The sequence below is a fragment of the Nycticebus coucang genome, chromosome 16 (genome assembly GCF_027406575.1).
Source record: "Nycticebus coucang isolate mNycCou1 chromosome 16, mNycCou1.pri, whole genome shotgun sequence".
In the NCBI taxonomy this organism is placed as follows: Eukaryota; Metazoa; Chordata; class Mammalia; order Primates; family Lorisidae; genus Nycticebus; species Nycticebus coucang.
The window spans coordinates 95,518,483-95,536,968 of record NC_069795.1 but is presented as its reverse complement, the minus strand read 5'-3'; the positions used below and the strand labels follow the sequence as shown (position 1 = coordinate 95,536,968).

The window sequence follows — 18,486 nt, the reverse complement described above, 5'->3', positions numbered from 1 at the left end:
TTGCCCACATAGAAATGGGTGCTATCCAATTTGTTCTTTTCTTATTGATTGGTTTGAGTTATCAGACCTTTGTCGGAAGCATAACCTGTGAAATCGTCTCCCATTCTCAAGGTTGTCTGTTTGCTTTACTTACTGTGGTCTTGGCTGTGCAGAAGCTTTTTAGTTTGATCAGATCCCAGTAATATATTTTTGGTGTTGCTTCAATTGCCTGGGAGGTTCTCCTCATAAAATATTCTCTGAGGCCATTTTCTTCAAGTGTTTTATTTTCACTCTCTTCTAGTATTTTTATAGTTTCATGTCATAAGTTTAAATCTTTTATCCAGTGAGAATCAACTTTTGTTAATGTTGAAAGATGGGGGTTCAGTTTCAGTCTTCTACAGATGGCCAGCCAGTTCACACAGCACCATTTGTTAAATAGGGAGTCTTTCCCCCAGTGAGTATTTTGGATAGGCTTATCAAAGATCATCTCCTGGTTGTCTATTCTGTTCCATAAATTTATCTCTCTGTTTTGTTCCAGTACCATCCCTATAGATTTATAGTCTATATAGTCTATAGCTCTAAAGTCTGGTAATATGATACCTCCTGATTTGTTTTTATTTCTGAGTAATGTATTGGCTATCCAAGGTTTTTTCTGATTCCATATGAAATGAAGCACTATTTTTTCAAGTTCTTTAAAGTTTGATAGTGGTGCTTTCATAGAGATTGCATTAAATTGTAGATTGCTTTGGGTAGTATGGGAATTTTAACAGTGTTGATTCTACCCAGCCATGAGCATGGTATGTTTTTCCATTTGTTAACATCTTCAGGTATTTTATGTTCTTAGAGTTTCATAATTCTCTTTATAGAGATCTTTCATGTCCTTTGTTAGGTAAATTCCCAGGTATTTCATCTTCTTTGGCATTACTGTAAAAGAAATAGAGTCCTTGACTATATTTTCATCTTGATTGTTGTTGGCATGTATAAAAGCTACAGATTTATATGTATTGATTTTGTTTCTTGAGATTCCGCTGTATTCCTTGATCACTTCTAAGAGTTTTGTGGCTGTGTCCCTGGGATTTTCCAGGTATAGGATCATATTGTCTGTGAAGAGTGAGAATTTGAGCTCTGACCCCGTTTGGACACCCTTGATTGCCTTCTCTTGCCTGATTGCAATGGCTAAGACTTCTAATACTATGTTCAATAGCAGTGGAGACAGTGGGCATCCGAGTATAAATGTTTTCAATTTACTGCATTCAATATGATAGTGGCTGTGGGTTTGCTGTAGATGGCCTCTATCAGTTTAAGAGATGACCTATCTAAGCCTATTTTCTTAAGTGTTCTGATCATGAGAGGATGCTGGATATTATCAAAAGCTTTTTCTTCCTCAATTGAGAGAATCATATGGTCTTTGTTTTTTATTTTATTTTATTGATGTGGTGTATTATATTTATAGATTTACATATGTTGAACCAAATTTGTAACCCTGGAATAAAACCAACTTGATCATTGTGCCTAATTTTTTTGATATGTTGTTGAATTCTGTTTGCTAAGATCTTATTGAATATTTTTGCATCGATATTCATTAATGATATTGGTCTATAATTTTCTTTCTTTGTTGGATCCTTTTCTGGTTTGGGGATTAGGATATTTGCTTCATAGAATGTGTTGGGAAGTATTCCTTCTTTTTCTATGCGTTGGAAAAGGTTGTATAATATAGGTACTGGTTTGTCTTTAAAAGTTTGGTAGAATTCTGATGTGAAGCCATCTGGTCCCAGACTTTTCTTTTTTGGGAGATTTCGTATAGTTGAGGCTATTTCAGTGATTGATATAGATCTATTCAAAAATTCTAATTCTTTCTGGCTGCTTCCATGTATTGGTCTGTTTCCTTCAGATTTTCATATTTCTGAGAATAGAGTTGTTTTTAGTAATCATTGAGAATTTTTTGAATTTCTGAGATGTCTGTTGTTATTTCTCTTTTATTGTTTCTGATTGACTATATTAGAGATTTTACTTTTCTGTTTCTGGTTAGGTTGGCAAACGGATTATCAATTTTATTAATCTTTACAAAACACCCACTTTTTGTTTTGTTGATCTTCTGAATGATTCTTTTGTTTTCAGTTTCATTTAATTCTGCCCTAATTTTGGTTACTTCTTTTTTTCTGCTGGGTTTGGTCTCCAACTCGTGAACTCAAGCAATCCACCTGCCTTGGCCTCCCAGGCAGTATTAGTGTTTTTTTTATTTTTTAGACAGAGTCTCACTTTGTCGCCTTTGGTAGAGTGCCGTAGTGTCACAGCTCACTGCAACCTCAAATTCTGGGGCTCAAGCAATTCTGTTGCCTCAGCCTCCCAAGTAGCTGGGACTACAGGCACCTACCACAATGCCTGGCTATTTTTTAGAGATGAGGTGTTGCACTGGTTCAGGCTAGTTTTGAACCAGTGTTATGCTGGGTTTGGGATTGGAATGTTCTTCCTTTTTCAGTTGTTCGAGGTGACACATTAAGTTTTTGGCTTCTATCCCACAGGTTTTAATAATTTTTATCTTCATTATCATTTTGTTCCCCAAATTTGGTGATTTCCTTCTTCTTCTTCTTCTTCTTTTTTTTTTTCAAGAGACAGAGTCTCACTCTGCTGCCCTCGGTAAAGTGCTGTGGCGTCACAGCTCACAGCAACCTCTTGGGCTTAGGCAATTCTCCTGCCTCAGCCTCCCAAGTAGCTGATACTACAGGAGCCTGTCACAATGCCCAGCTATTTTCTTTGTTCTTGTTGCAGTTTGGCCAGGGTCGGGTTTAAACCCGCCACCCTCAGCATATGGAGCCGGTGCTCTACTCACTGAGCCACAGGTGCCACCTGGTGATTTCTCTCTTAATCTCCTCTTTGACCCAGCTATCATTCAGCCTAAGATTATTTAGTTTCCATGATTTTCTTTAAGTATGAAGATTCCTGTTGTTGTTGAGTTCAACTTTTAGTCCATGGCAGTCCGAGAAGATACAAGGAATAATTTCTATTCTTTTAAATTTGCTGAGGTTAGACTTGTGTCCTAAAATATGATCAATTTTGGAGGATGATCTGATGAAAAAAATGTGTATTCAGTTTTATTAGGATGAAATGTTCTTACATGTCTGTTAAGTCCATTTGTTCTAGGGTCAGGTTTAAATCTAATATTTCTTTGTTTAGTTTCTTCTTGGAGCATCTATTCATAACTGAAAGGGGTGTTAAAATCTCCAACTATTATAGTGCAGGAAGATATCAAGTTGTTCATATCCATTAGGGTTTGATTTATAAATTAAGGAGCATTCTGGTAGGGTGCATAAATGTTAATTATCAAAATCTCTTCATGTTGAGTATTTCCTTTGGCAAATATGTAGTGACCATCTTTATTTTTCTTTATCTTTGTTGGTTTAAAGCCAATTGTATCTGCAAATAAAATTGCAACCCCTGCTTTTGTCTGATTTCCATTTGCCTGTATTATAGATGTCCATCCCTTCACCCTGAGTCTATTTTTATTCTTTATGGCAGTGGTTCTCAACCTTCCTAATGCCTCCTAATGCTGTGACCTTTTAATACAGTTCCTCATGTTGTGGTGACCCCCAGCCATAAAATTATTTTTGTTGCTACCTCATAACTGTAATTTTGCTACTGTTATGAACTGTAATGTCAATATCTGATATGCAGGATGTATTTTCATTATTACAAAGGGGTTGCGACCCCCAGATTGAGAACCACTGCTTTAAGGTAAGATGATAATTCTTGTATGCAGCAGATATCTGGTCTGAGTTTATGTATCCAGTCAGCCAACCTGTGCCTCTTTGGAGGACAATTTAAACCATTCTCATAATTGAGAGAATTGATAAGCCTGGTAGTGTTTTGGGTGTCATGTTTTTCAAATGTCCAGTGGATATTTTTAATCCTTTCACCACTGTGGAAGTTGGGTTTTGTTCAAAAATTTTCAGGTGAGTTTACTTTGGAGGTAGAGCATTGTGCTGGTTGTTGTGGAGGATGGGTCTGAGAATATCCTGGAAAGCTGGTTTAGTTATGGCAAATTTCTTCAACATGTTTATGTCATTAAAGTATTTGATTTCTCCATCACAAATAATATTCAGTTTAGCTGGATATAGGATCCTGGGCTGAAAGTTGTTTTTTTTAGGAGATTGAAGGTGGATGACCATCCTCTTCTGGCTTGAAAGGTTTTGGCTGAGAGCTCTCCAGTTATTCTGATACTTCTCCCTTTGTAGATGATGCTTTTCTTACATCTTGCAGAATGTTCTCCTTCATCTTAACTTTGGCAAAAATAATCACAATGTGTCTAGGAGATGCTTTATTTGGATTGAGTCTTGCTGGGGTTCTGAAACTGTCTGCTACCTGAAGTTCTATATCTCTTGCAATGCTTGGGAAATTCTCTCCCAAAATCTCTTGGAGTTGAGCATGTGTACCTTTAGGACCATCCTCTTCCTCGAGAATTTCTGTAAGACAAAAGTTTGATCTTTTGGAGTGGTCCCACAACTCTCTCAGGGAATGATCAGTTTTTGCTCTCCATTTGTCTGCCTCTTTGAGTGTTTGGGAACGTTCAAAAGCTTTCTCTTCAGTTTCAGAGAACCTTTCTTCTGCCTAGTCAATTCTATTACTGAGGGATTCTACTGTACTTTGGAGCTCCTTGACTAACTTTTTCATTGCCTTGAGCACTGCCATCTCTTTTCTCATTGTGTCCACATCTTTGGTGACTTTGTCTTTGAATTCATTAATTTCTTGAGACAACTTTAGAACTACTCTTTGGATTTCAATTTCTAACTTTTCTTCCATTCTATTCATCTTATTTGCCATGCATATTCTGAATTTTATTTCTGACATTGCTGCCATTTGTCTATGCATGGCATCTTCAGTTGTATCTCCTTTGTTATTCCTTGGTGGGGAGGGGTGTTGATCTACTCTGGTTATTCATGTTGCCAGAGTTCTTTCATTGGTTCTGCCCCATGTGTATTTTTTATTGTTTGGTTATTAGAACTGGTAGGGTGAGATTGAATTGGGGTTCTCAGGTAGTAGAGTTAACCACCCCCTTGCCAAAGCTCTACGCTTTGTAATTATGGCTTATCCCCTACAACCTTACAAAGGCCCCTTTCAGAGTTTTGGGTGGAGACTCTGAAGATCTACTTGGTGAGATAGTGCAAGCCGTCCGTTTTGAAATCAGCCAACCTATACTGTGTCCTAAGAAGTCACAGTATTAGGTTTAATCTCAACTGGGGAGAGATACCGACTGCTGCGGCACCCCATCCCCACCCAGTTCTTTCCCGCTATAGAACTTCCAAGGTAAACCTCAGAATGTCCCCTGGTGGACTGCCCCAGACTTGAGTTCCAATCAAATTGTCTTGGGCAATACTAACCCTGCTCAACAAAGAGGGATCCAAGGGTCTCCAACTGCAGATAGAAATCCTCAGTCAGTTCTGTCCCACAACCCCAAGGGTATGGTGCCCGGTCCTCTCCAGTGAGCCACCAGTTGCCCATCAAAGTCCCACCTGGGTATCAATGCCCCTGTCCCCTGGGCACAATCAAAGCCAGGAGTTTGGGACCCCACCCGCTGGACTCAGTTCACACTGGCCACTCCTTTGTTCTCTAGGTCAGTTGGAGCTGGGGGTCCATGCCCCCACCCACCAGACTTAGTCCACACTGGCCTCCTTTTCTCTGTTGCGAGGCTCATTTGGAGCCAGGGGACCATGTCTCTGCCTACTGGGCTCAGTCCATGCCCGGCAAGCCTCTGCTCAATGGCCAAGTTGGAGCCAGGGACCGTCCCTTCCCGTTGGGCTCAGTCCACACCTGGCAAGCCTCTACTAGTGGGCTCAGATGGAACTGGGAACCTCATCCCACCCTCCAGGCTCAATCGACACCTGGCGAGCCTTCACTAGTGGGCTCAGATGGAGCCGGGGACCACGCCCTGCCCGCAAGACACAGCCCCAATGGGGATCAACACCACTACTGGCCAGGCAAAGTCATAACCAGGGGACTGCTTCCCCTCCCACATGTGTCCCTTTCTTCCCGAGCCTCTTTCTTACCCCCTAGTCACAGATTCTGTCCTGATATTTGGTGGTCCACACTATGCCCACATGTCTCAGGAAAAGACCAAACACTCTGCTCTTTGCAGGGGGCAGAACTTCAGACTGCCATGCAAGGAGGGAAGAGTGGACTGGGAATTATGGGGGAAAATATTTGTTCAATTTATGCCAGGTTGGGTATTGGCTCAGTTCACAAGTGGGACCTTCCTGGAGAAGGAGACCTGGTGTTTAGCAGCTCTCTCCAATGAGGTAAATTGAGAGGTCTTTTGTCCCCTGCTTGCTTGCAGAGAGCTTGCAGCAAGCCTCCCCCTTGGGAGAGGGGTCTCCCATCTTCTAGATGATAGGCTTTCTACCTGTGATTTGCTTTTCTTGAATGCTCTTCCTTGGAGTCACAGCTTGCTGAACTTCTTTCTTGGCTTAGCTCCCCACCTTTGGTTTCATAGAGTACGATTTTCAGGGAATCAGTTTTTCTCCCTCTGGCCAGGAGCCTTTGCCCAGCATTTCTACTAGTTGGCCATCTTCCAGGATGGCTAATTTTACAGATTGAGAGAGTCAGGCAGGGTAAGCAAAGTGAGAGAAGAGGAGAAATGAAATTCAGATAGAAAATCAAGTATCTGAAATGTGAACAGTATCCTTGATTGTTCATTGTAGCAGTATGGCTTTAATTAATATTATGTTCTTTGAAATGTGGCCTAGAGAGATAAAAAGAGAAATAGATTTAAATCTAACTCTGACACTTCCAAGTTGTGTGAACTTGGGCAAGTGACTTATCTTTAGTGTTTTTTAAAATTGTAAAATGGAAATAATAATAAGCTGCCTGCCGGCATTAGAAATAATGCATATAAAGTACCTGGCACATATCAGACCTGCAATGATAGGTATAATGATCATTATAGGACTCGATCCTTTATTATTTACTTATTTTTAGTAAAAGTTGAATATTCTACATCTAAAATGTTTGGTACAAAAAGTGTTTCTGGATTTCAGATTTTTTTTATTTTATTTTATGACATTTGTATTATACTTAATGGTAGAATGCAGTGCCCCTTGGCTGGGTGAGGTGGCTCATGTCTATAATCCTAGCACTCTGGGAGGCCAAGGCAGGTGAATTTCCTGAGCTCATGGGTTTGAGACCAGCCTGAGTAAGAGCCAGACCTTGTCTCTAAAAATACCTGGGGGTTGTGGCGGGTGCCTGTCATCCTACCTACTGGGGAGGCTGAGGCAAGAAAGTCACTTGAGCTCAGGTGACAAAGTGAAACTCTTGTCTCCAAAAAAAAAAAAAAATAAATAAATAAAAAAAAATATGTATGCTTGTGTGTGTGTGTGTGTGTGTGTATATATATATATATATATATATATATATATATATATATATATATATATATATATTGCAATGCCTCCAAGTCTGAAACGTTTTGAGCACTGGCATGGTGCTCACTGAGTGAGGATTTTTGTATTAGGGATATTCAACCTGTATTTATTTATTACATTGTTATAATTTTTAAATGGATACCCTAAAATATCATGTGCCACCAAAGGTGGGAAACAATATATTTTTGAAGGACCCTGTCCTACTAAAAAGACTTAAAGCATTATGTTCCTGAGCTGGGTGCAGTGGTTCATGCCTGTAATCCTAGCAATCTGGGAAGCTGAGGTGGGAGGATTCCTTGAGCTCAAGAGTTTGAGACCAAACTGAACAAGAGCGAGACCCTATGTCTACTCTAAATAAAAAAAAAAAAAAAAACTGAGGCAGGAGGATCTCTTGAGCCCAAGAGTTTGAGGTTGTTGTGAGCCATAGCTACCACACTCTACCCATGGTGAGAAAGTGAGACTCTGTCTGAAAAATAACAAAACCTTTATGTTCCTGGCGACGTGGACTGCTGAATGAGGAAAACTGGTGATGAACCACTACAGTGACAGTGGTATTGGGCCCCTTGCCAGCTTTCTTCTACCCTTTTCCCTTGCTTCACTTTGGAGAGGCTGGGCCTCTGAGGATGTCCTCTGACAGACCATAGCCAGTGTCTGGTGAGAAGGGCGCTCTGTGCCAGGCTTTGTCTTCATTGTTTGGCTGCCTTCCCTCTCCTTTTTCTGTATCTAGACTCCTTGGCTGATGTTGTACTCTGTCTCTTTTTCTAGAATTCTGAAGGTGGACTCTATGTATGCATGAATACATTTTTGGCATTTGGAAGGGAGCATGTTGAAAGACATTTTCGAAAAACTGGTCAGAGCGTATACATGCACCTGAAAAGACACGTGCGAGAGGTGAGAAAAACATTTCAGCAGCGTCTTCCCTGTAACACAACTGGGGGTGTGTTGTCCTGGGGAGGGGTTGGCTAAACAATTTCTGATTGTTGTGGATGATGGGAAACAAAAGCAGCACTGTTTACAGAAATTCAGAGAGTCCCACCAATCTTACCTTAACTAGATTTTTATTCTTCATTTTTTTGGAGACAAGTCTCACTTTGTTGCCCTTGGTAGAGTGCTGTGGTGTCACAGCTCAAAGCAACCTCAAAATCTTGGGCTCAAGCAATCGATTCTCTTCCCTCAGCCTTCCGAGTAGCTGAAACTGCAGGTGCCTGCCACAGCGCTGGGCTAATTTTTAGAGATGGGGTCTCACCCTTGCTTAGGCTGGTCTCGAACTCCTCAACTCGGGCAATCCGCCTGCCTCACCCTCCCAGAGTGCTAAGATTATAGGAGTGAGCCTGGCTCTTAACTAGTTTTATTTTTTTCCTCTGAGCCTCTTATTGGAGTTGTTAAGAAGACAGGGAATGACTAGAATAAAAGTTTAAGTTAAAAAAATACAGCAGAATATGGAAAATAATGCCAGTAACACTATGGATCCAAAAATCAGAAATAAAAAACATTTGGATATTTTTGCTTTAGATTTTTATTTTTAAGTGAGAGAAATAAAATTTCCCTAAAAGTTAAAGTTCATTTTGTTGCCCTTCCTCCTCAGAGTAACTACTGCTGCGAATTTGTTTCTCATTGTCATGCATGTCATTGTATTTTATTAACAAATATGTATGAGGTGTGACCTTATTTTAAATATGTAGAGAAATGTTATCATCCTGTTACTTATAATTCGGCAAAGAGTTTTCCCCTCAGCAATGTTTTCGTAATCTCTCTGTGTTGGATACATCTGGATGTCCTTAATTTATTTTAGTTGTTGTTTGGTATTCCATTTTATGAGTGCCTTGTAATTTATTCTGTTCTCTTCCTATTGATGAACATTTAGATTGTTTTTATTTTTTTGCTACTCTAAACAATGCAACTATTAACATTTTTATTCACGTCTCCTGGGAGTACAAGTACAAGATTTCCTTAAGAAATATACCTAGAAGTAGTCCTGGTAGCTAAATGAATGTGCTTATCTTCGTTTTTACTGGATACTGCCAAATCTCTGTCTAGGGTGATTGTACCAGTTTACTCGCCTGTCTATAGAGATTATGAATTTCCATTTTCCCATACCCTAACCAACCCTTTGTCAGCATTCTGGTTTTTGCTAATGTAGTGGTTATGAGGTGGTATCTAAACATACGGCATTTTCTTCTTTGAGGGTTGAACAAGTTTTTATGTTTATTTTCCATTCTCTTTTCTGATTTGCCTATTTATATTTTTTGGGCCTATTTCTCTATGGATTTATCTTTCTCTTATAAGTCTGATGAATTCTTTTTACCTTCTAAATACTAGACCTTTGTCTGTTATGTACTGAATTTTCTTATAGTCTATCCATTTTCTTTTTACTTTGTGAACTATTTTGTAGAATAGAAGTTTTAGTTGTTTTTCTTTTTACTTTTAAGAGATGGGGTCTTGCTTTGTTGCCTCAGCCGGAGTGCAAGTGGTGCAATCATAGCTTATTGAACTCCTGGACTCAAGGGAAGATTCTCCTGCCTCAGTCTTCCGAATAGCTGGGACTACATGCATGAGCCACTGTACCTGGCCCAAAAGTTTTAAATTTTGATGTAATTAAATTTATTAAACTTTTTCTCTCATGAGTTGTGCTTTTTGTATCTTATCTAAGAAATTGTTTCCCAAATCAAGGTAATAAAGATGTTTCTTTTAATTTTTTTAAAATAAATGTGTGTATATATACATAGGTGTGTTTTAATGTTTTAGATTTTTAATCCATGTACAATTTATTTTTAGGGAGGTTGGGTGTGGTGGCTCATCCTTGTAATCCTAGCACTCTGGGAGGATGAAGTGGGTGAATTGCTTGAGCTCAGGAGTTTGAGACCAGCCTGAACAAGATCGAGACCCCCATCTCGACTAAGAATAGAAAAACTAGCTGGGTGTAGTGGCAGGTGCCTGTAGTTCCATTTACTTGGGAGGCTGAAGCAAGAGGATTTCTTGAGCCCAAGAGTTTCAGGTTGCTGTGAGCTGTGATGCCATGGCACTCTTCCCATGATGACAGAGTGAAACTCTCTCAAAAACAAACAAGAAAACTCTGAAATAAAACAAAACAAACTAAATACAATTTAGTTTTGTATATGTTTGAAGTGAGAATCTATTTTTTTTCATATTGACAACCAGTTGTTCTGATATTAATAGAATAGTACAACCTTTCCTAATGTTTTATAGTGCTAACCTTTTTGTATATTAAATTGACATTCCTTCCTCGGTCTGTTTTGGGTTTCTCAGTTACATTCTGTTAATCTTGTCTGTTTCTGCTTAATTGGGGCAAGCCTTGTTATTTGGTAGTGCATGCAGTTCTTCCATGTTCATTCTTTTTTCTGGAACTTGCCTGGGTATTTTTAGACATTTATTTTTCTCTATGGATTGTGGAATCAGTTTGTCTAGTTAAAAAAAAATCTTTTGAGGGGCTGGGCATGGTGGCTCATGCCTATAATCCCAGTATTTTGGGAGGCCAGTATGGGAGGATCACCTGAGCTCATGAGTTCGAGACCAGCCTGAGCCAGAGCGAGACCCCGCCTCTAAAAATAACCGGGCATTGTGGCAGGTGCCTGTAATCACAGCTACTCCTGTGGCTGAGGCGAGAGGATTGCTTGAGCCCAGGAGTCTGAGGTTGCTGTGAGCTATGATGCCACTGCACTCGACTGGGGGTGACAAAGTGAGACTCTGCCTCAAAAAAAAAGTCTTGTGGGTGGTGCCTGTGGCTTAAAGGAGTAGGGCACCAGCCCCATATACCGGAGGTGGTGAGTTCAAACCCAGCCCTGGCCAAAAACTGCAAAAAAAAAAAAAAAAAAAAAAAAAAAATCTTGTTGAGATTTTGATCACAATCACATCGAATTTATAGATTACTCTATAATTCATATCATCATGTAAGCTTCCTGAGAGTGGAGACTTTTGTCTTTTTTTGAGAAAGAGTCTAACTATGTCACCCTCCATAGAGTGCTGTGGCATACCAGCTCACAGCAACCTCAAACTCTTGGCTCAACCTCCCAAGTAGCTAGGACTACAGGTGCCTGCCACAACACCCGGCTATTTTTTGGTTGCAGTTGCATTGTTGTTTAGCTGGGCTGAACTGGGTTCGAACCTGCCAGCCTCAGGGCATGTGGCCAGTGCCATAACCACTGTGCTATGGGTGCTGAGCCCTCTTTTTCATTTAAAAAAATATTTATTTGGTTTATCGAAGATTAGGTGGTTGTAAGATGTTAGTTTCAATTCTTGGTTTTCAATTCGATTCCAAGTGTCTATGTCTCTGTTTTTGTGCCAGTACCATGCTGTCTTGACCACTATGGCTTTGTAGTACAGACTAAAATCTGGTATGCTGATGCCCCCAGCTTTATTTTTATTACTAAGAACTGCCTTAGCTATACGGGGTTTTTTCTGGTTCCATACAAAATGCAGAATCATTTTCTCCAAATCTTGAAAGTACAATGTTGGTATTTTGATAGGAATGGCATTGAATAGGTAGATTGCTTTGGGAAGTATAGACATTTTAACAATGTTGATTCTTCCCATCCATGAGCATGGTATGTTCTTCCATTTGTTAATATCCTCTGCTATTTCCTTTCTGAGGATTTCATAATTTTCTTTATAAAGGTCCTTCACCTGCTTCATTAGGTATATTCCTAGGTATTTCATTTTCTTTGAAACTATGGTGAAGGGAGTTGTGTCCTTTTTTTTTTTGTAGAGACAGAGTCTCACTGTACCGCCCTCGGGTAGAGTGCCATGGCCTCACACGGCTCACAGCAACCTCTAACTCTTGGGCTTACGTGATTCTCTTGCCTCAGCCTCCCAAGCAGCTGGGACTACAGGCGCCCGCCACAACGCCCGGCTATTTTTTTGTTGCAGTTTGGCCGGGGCTGGGTTTGAACCCGCCACCCTCGGCATATGGGGCTGGCGCCCTACTCACTGAGCCACAGGCGCCACCCGGGATGCGTCCTTAATTAGCATCTCATCTTGACTGTTATTGGCATATACAAAGGCTACTGACTTGTGGACATTGATTTTATATCCTGAAACATTACTGTATGTTTTGATGACTTCTAGGAGTCTTGTGGTTGAGTCTTTGTAGTTCTCTAAGTATAAGATCATGTCGTCAGCAAAGAGGGAGAGTTTGACCTCCTTATACCTTGGGGGAAAGACTTCCTATTCAATAAATGGTGTTGGGAGAACTGGATGTTTACATGTAAAAGACTGAAACTGGGCCCACACCTTTCCCCACTCACAAAAATTGATTCAAAATGGATAAAGGACTTAAATTTAAGGCATGAAATAATAAAAATCCTCAGAGAAAGCATAGGAAAAACACTGGAAGATATTGGCCTGGGGAAAGACTTCATGAAGAAGACTGCCATGGCAATTGCAACAACAACAAAAATAAACAAATGGGACTTACTTAAACTGAAAAGCTTCTGTACAGCTAAGGTGACAATAACTGAAGCAGAGATACAACCTACACAATGGGAAAGGATATTTGCATATTTTAAATCAGACAAAAGCTCGATAACTAGGATCTATAGAGAACTCAAATCAATCCACATAAAAAAAATCCAACAATCCCACATACCAATGGGCAAGAGACATGAACAGAACCTTCTCTAAAGATGAGAGATGAATGGCTAACAAACACATGAAAAAATGTTCATCATCTCTATATATTAGAGAAATGCAAATCAAAACAACCCTGAGATATCATCTAACCCCAGTGAGAATGGCCCACATCACAAAATCTCAAAACTGCAGATGCTGGCGTGGATGTGGAGAGAAGGGAACACTTTTACACTGCTGGTGGGACTGCAAACTAGTACAACCTTTCTGGAAGGAAGTATGGAGAAACCTCAAAGCACTCAAGCTAGACCTCCCATTTGATCCTGCAATCCCATTACTGGGCATCTACCCAGAAGGAAAAAAAATCCTTTTATCATAAGGACACTTGTACTAGACTGTTTATTGCAGCTCAATTTACAATCGCCAAAATGTGGAAACAGCCTAAATGCCCACCAACTCAGGAATGGATTAACAAGCTGTGGTATATGTATACCATGGAATACTATTCAGCCATTAAAAAGATGGAGACTTTACATCCTTCGTATTAACCTGGATGGAAGTGGAAGACATTATTCTTAGTAAAGCATCACAAGAATGGAGAAGCATGAATCCTATGTACTCAATTTTGATATGAGGACAATTAATGACAAGGTTATGGGGGGGAAGCAGAAAGAGGGACGGAGGGGGGGTGGGGCTTTGGTGTGTGTCACACTTTATGGGGCAAGACATGATTGCAAGAGGGACTTTGCCTAACAATTGCAATCAATGTAACCTGGCTTATTGTACCCTCAATGAATCCCCAACAATAAAAAATAAATAAATAAATAGGCAAAAAAAAATATTTGTTGTATTTAGTAAAGAGCTGCAATCGTGATTGTATTTATTGTGCACTCATGTTCTTTGTCTATGGATTTGTACTAGAAGATATTTTACATTATTTCAAACCATCTTCTGTGGTCTTCCCCATCTCAGTTAATGCAGCCTCAACCTTATAGAAGCTCATGTCAAAATCTAACGTCTTTTTGTTCACTGCTGTATCTTTAGCATTTAACAGTAACTGGCAGGTATAGCAGGACAGCAGGTGCTCCATAAATATTTATTAAATGACATTTTTTTTTTTTTTGAGACAGAGCCTCAAACTATCGCCCTGGGTAGAGTGCCAGGGCATCACAGCTCACAGCAACCTCCAACTTCTGGGCTCAAGCTATTCTCCTGCCTCCGCCTCCCAAGTACCTGGGACTACAGGCGCCTGCCACATTGCCTGGCTATTTTTTGGTTGCAACCGTCATTGTTGTTTGGTGGGCCTGGGCTGGATTTGAATCCTCCAGCTCTGGTGTATGTAGCTGGCGCCTTAGTCACTTGAGCCATAGGTGCTGAGCCAACATTTTAAAAAACAAATGGAAACTCTAGATACTGAATGACTGTTTAACCTGGCAAGCTTCTTGGTTTATTCAGGTCTCTGATATGTCATTCAATAATATTTTGTAATTTTCTATAAAAGAACTTACATTTTATGAGGTTTATAAAAGTACTCTATAATCCCTATGATTTTTGTTCCTAGTGTCACTGCTATCTTTTATTTTTTTATGTATTTAATTGACTACTGAAAGTGCTTGGGCATGTTACTAATTTTCAAGTGCTGCCTTTATATTTGGTGATGCTGTTCAACTTTTACTTCAGTTGTAATAGTTTGTAGACTGTCCTGGACCTTTGCAGTTGTCAATGCTGATTTGAATTTCATTTAATCGCTCATCCTACCCTACCTAACATGATCTCTGTTTAAGGACAGAGCCCCAAATTGGACAGTGGGGAAACTATGAGGACGAAGAGGATGGCAGGCCAGCCAGTCAGATAAGCCATAAATTCAATTCCCAGCTCTAAAATAATTTAGTTTGGGCCCAATCTTGTATGATTTACACTTATACCTCCTGCAGGTGGTGCACAATAATTCTTATAAAGTCTGCTTTGCTCCATATGTCTTAGTGTAAAGTGAGGAAATTGTAAGAAACTTGAAAAAGAAAACGAACAAAAGAAATTGCAATAACTTGCTCTGGGTCACAAAATCAATGGCAGGACCATGAATTGCTGGTCATCTTATGAGGTTTGCTCTGCCTCTGAAATTTTAAGTTAAATACTTCACTTTCTGATGATAACCTCTTTTAAGTCCTTTCCTTCATTTTTCCTAGTTCACTCTGGCATTCAACCCCCAGAGACCTCCAGGCCTGTGCCTTGTTTAGCTTGCTTCTCATGATCCATCACTTTAAACATTGTATCATTAGCAGTACCCTCAACTGGCTGGGGTCCCCTTATTGTGCCTCCTTAACTATCCTCTAGAACTCCAATCAGTTGGTCCATTGATACCACCCTCAGCTTCCTTGTATAGACTGCTGGAAACCCCACACTGTCTCAGGCGTTGAGACCATGTCAGGTTTCTGGCCTTGCTCCTCCCGCTGGGCCCTCCCACTGCCCAGCAGCCCTCTAGTTTATATCCTCTCTTGCTCTCCTGAGTGTTCCTGAAGCCTTGACCTGTACTTTGCAGAAAAAAGGGGCCCCCAGACAAGAACTCAATTTTTTTTTTCCTGCATGTCCTGTGAGCTCATTTGCATCTAGTTTCACTTTAGAGTCCATCTCAGCAGAAAGCTGTGTTCTGTGTGTCCTCAGGGCCCTGTTTCCTGCCTCGGGACACTTGACTCTACCCCCACTGACAGTTCCCTCTTCTGGCTTCTTTCCTTCTACCTTAAAAAAACATCACACCACATAAATATCCCTCTAGTCTGTGACCTCCTTCGGTCATCACATCCTTCCATTAAGGCTTCCTGAAAAACTTTTCTGTTCTCATCATCTCTGCTGCGTCTCCTGTTAAGGCTCAGCATTGCATTTGGATTGATCCTGTTACTCCACTGAAAGTGCCGAGGCCGTCAGTGGCTTCCTAGCTGCCATGCTTGGTGGACACATTTCAGCCTCAATGTTATGTGACTTTATGGGTATTTAATGTTGGAGCTTTTTTTCCTTTGGGACTGTTCCACTTCTGCTTTTTTGGGCATCATTCTTTCTTTCTCCTGCCCTTTCTCGATTTCTTTAACTGATATCTCTTCTTTTTTTTACCTGTTACTTATTGGCATCTCATAGGATGCCATTTGCCCATCCTGTCTTCTTCCTCTGGAAGATGCTTTCTTCACCGGTATCATCCATATCCTTGTTTAATTGCTCTCTCCAAGCTGATGACTTCCAAATAATTATCTCTTCCAGATACCTAACTTTTACCCTTATTCCTCTTTTACCTTTCACTCCCTGTGGTTAGGTTATCCATCCATCTATCCATTCACCACCCATCTATCTACTCGCCTACCAACCCATCTATTCATCCATCTATCCATTCACTACCTATCTACCTATCATCCATTAATTTACCCATCCATCCATCCATCTATATGTCCACCCACCCTTCTATCTACTCACCTATCCATCCACCAGCCTATCCATTCATCCACCCATCCATCCATCTGTCCACTCTCCTACCCATCCACCCATCCATGCATCTGTGCACTCTCCTACCCATCCATCCATCCCCCCATCCAACAAATATTTACCAAGTAGCTGCTATATGGCAGGATTGCTGCTCTTCTTACCTGACCAGCCCTGCCCCACCCCACCTCAGATAAACTGATGGCTTTCTTCTGGTAGTATATGATGTATCTTTTCTTGAGCCCTCTTCGCACTCTCTGGAATCTGTTGTGCTGTTATGTGCATGTTCCCCTGCTGAGCTCCTCAAAAGACAGGAAGTCTCTTCATTCCATTTGCACCATGCACCCATGGAGGCACAGTCCTATTTGCTGACTGAGGAGTTTTAGTTTCTTAAACCCTGTTGGTGTTCGTTGTTGACTGACAGAGGAGCAGAGGTGACAGTCTTTAGAAGGAAGTCCTACTTTTTTTTTAATCTGACAGGAGGTGGATCTGGTACAAGACTGAAGCGTGAACCCCACAATCAGGGACAGCCTTATGTTCCAACAAGCCTTCCTGCAGCCGTCTTCTCCTTCTCAATGCACTGTTGTGCATTGAGATTAGAAGAGCTGAAAGGACACCATGCATTTCTGTAGAGACATTTCAAAGGTCTGAGACCACTAAAAGGGATTTGGGGAGAGGAGTTGTTCATGTGATATGAGTATTTAGAGGGATAAGTTCATAAGCTTAAGTGTTCTATCATTTTCCGATTCCCAAGCTGTGAACTGTAAACCTATAGTAGAACCTATGAAGACTTGATGGGAGAATCACAGGAAGGGTCAGCCTTCAAAGTCAAATAATAAAATGTGGCAAAGGAGACTCACAGCGAGGCGAGGACAAAATAAAGAAGCAGTGGAGGGCAGCGCCTATGGCTCAGTGGGTAGGGCACTGGCCCCATATACTGAGGGTGGTGGATTCAAGCCCAGCCCTGGCCAAACTGCAACTGAGGCAAGAGAATCGCTTGAATCCAGGAGTTTGAGGTTGCTGTGAGCTTTGATACCAGGGCATTCTACCCAGGGTGACAGAGTGATATCCTGTCTCTAAAAAAAAACACACGCAACAAAAAAATGGCTGGGTGTTGTGGCGGGTGCCGATAGTCCCAGCTGCTTGGGAGGCCGAGGCAAGGCCCACCTAAGCCCAAGGATTTGGAGGTTGCTGTGAGCTATGACACTACAGCACTCTACTGAGGGTTAATAAGTGAGACTCTGTCTCAAAAAAAAAAAAAGCAGTGGAAGTGCAGCTTTGATACGTGTGGGTGCTTGGAAAGGTGCAGGAGTGGACTTGCACACTGGGGTCTGTTTCAAAAAAAAAAAGAAAAAAAGAAAGAAATGTGCTTTTTGCAGGGTGTGATGGCTCACACCTGTCAACTTTGGGAGGCTGAGGAGGGTAGATCACTTGAGCTCAAGAGTTCAAGCCCAGCCTGAGCAAAAGTGAGATCCGTCTTTAGTAAAAATAGAAGAACAAGCCAGGTGTTGTGTTGGGCACCTGTAGTCCCAGCTGCTCAGGAGGCTGAGGCAAGAGAATCGCTTGAATCCAGGAGTTTGAGGTTGCTGTGAGCTTTGATACCAGGGCATTCTACCCAGGGTGACAGAGTGATATCCTGTCTCTAAAAAACACACACACACACACACAAAAAAAAGGGAAATGTGCTTTTCTTTTATAGTAACTGAGAAAACATACAACATGGAAATATAGTTTTGGCTATTTGAAAGAAAAATCTCTGTACTCCATTTGAGAGTAAAACATTCCGTGTGAGCATCAGATGAATGACCTCTTTTGTATGAGCACTCGCTGGGTGTTTATTTCATCACTGCAGAGGACTTCTAGTATACATGGAAAGTATGTGTACATTAGGATGGCAACTGTGATTACCTGTTGGTGCTCCAAAAATCTTTAGGGGGGCTAGACTGAGGTTTAATATGGCCAGAATATCGGTGATGTTGATATTTACTAAAACTTTCAACAATATTTGAAAAGACCAACTTTCGGAATGAGATCCTGACTTCCTGGA

General features: G+C 40.9%; 1 protein-coding gene across 4 annotated transcripts in view; it reads left to right on the top strand.

The window, feature by feature from the left end:
* USP13 (ubiquitin specific peptidase 13) overlaps nt 1-18,486 on the top strand; it is a 180,004-nt gene that overhangs the window by 44,925 nt on the left and 116,593 nt on the right. For 3 of the 4 annotated variants that reach the window (XM_053564766.1, XM_053564770.1, XM_053564769.1), the window contains exon 2: nt 8,157-8,282. The exons of the other annotated variant lie outside the window; for it this stretch is intronic. In XM_053564766.1, coding sequence (XP_053420741.1) covers nt 8,157-8,282 — 126 coding nt within the window. The remainder of the gene's footprint in view (nt 1-8,156; nt 8,283-18,486) is intronic. 4 annotated transcript variants of the gene reach the window in all.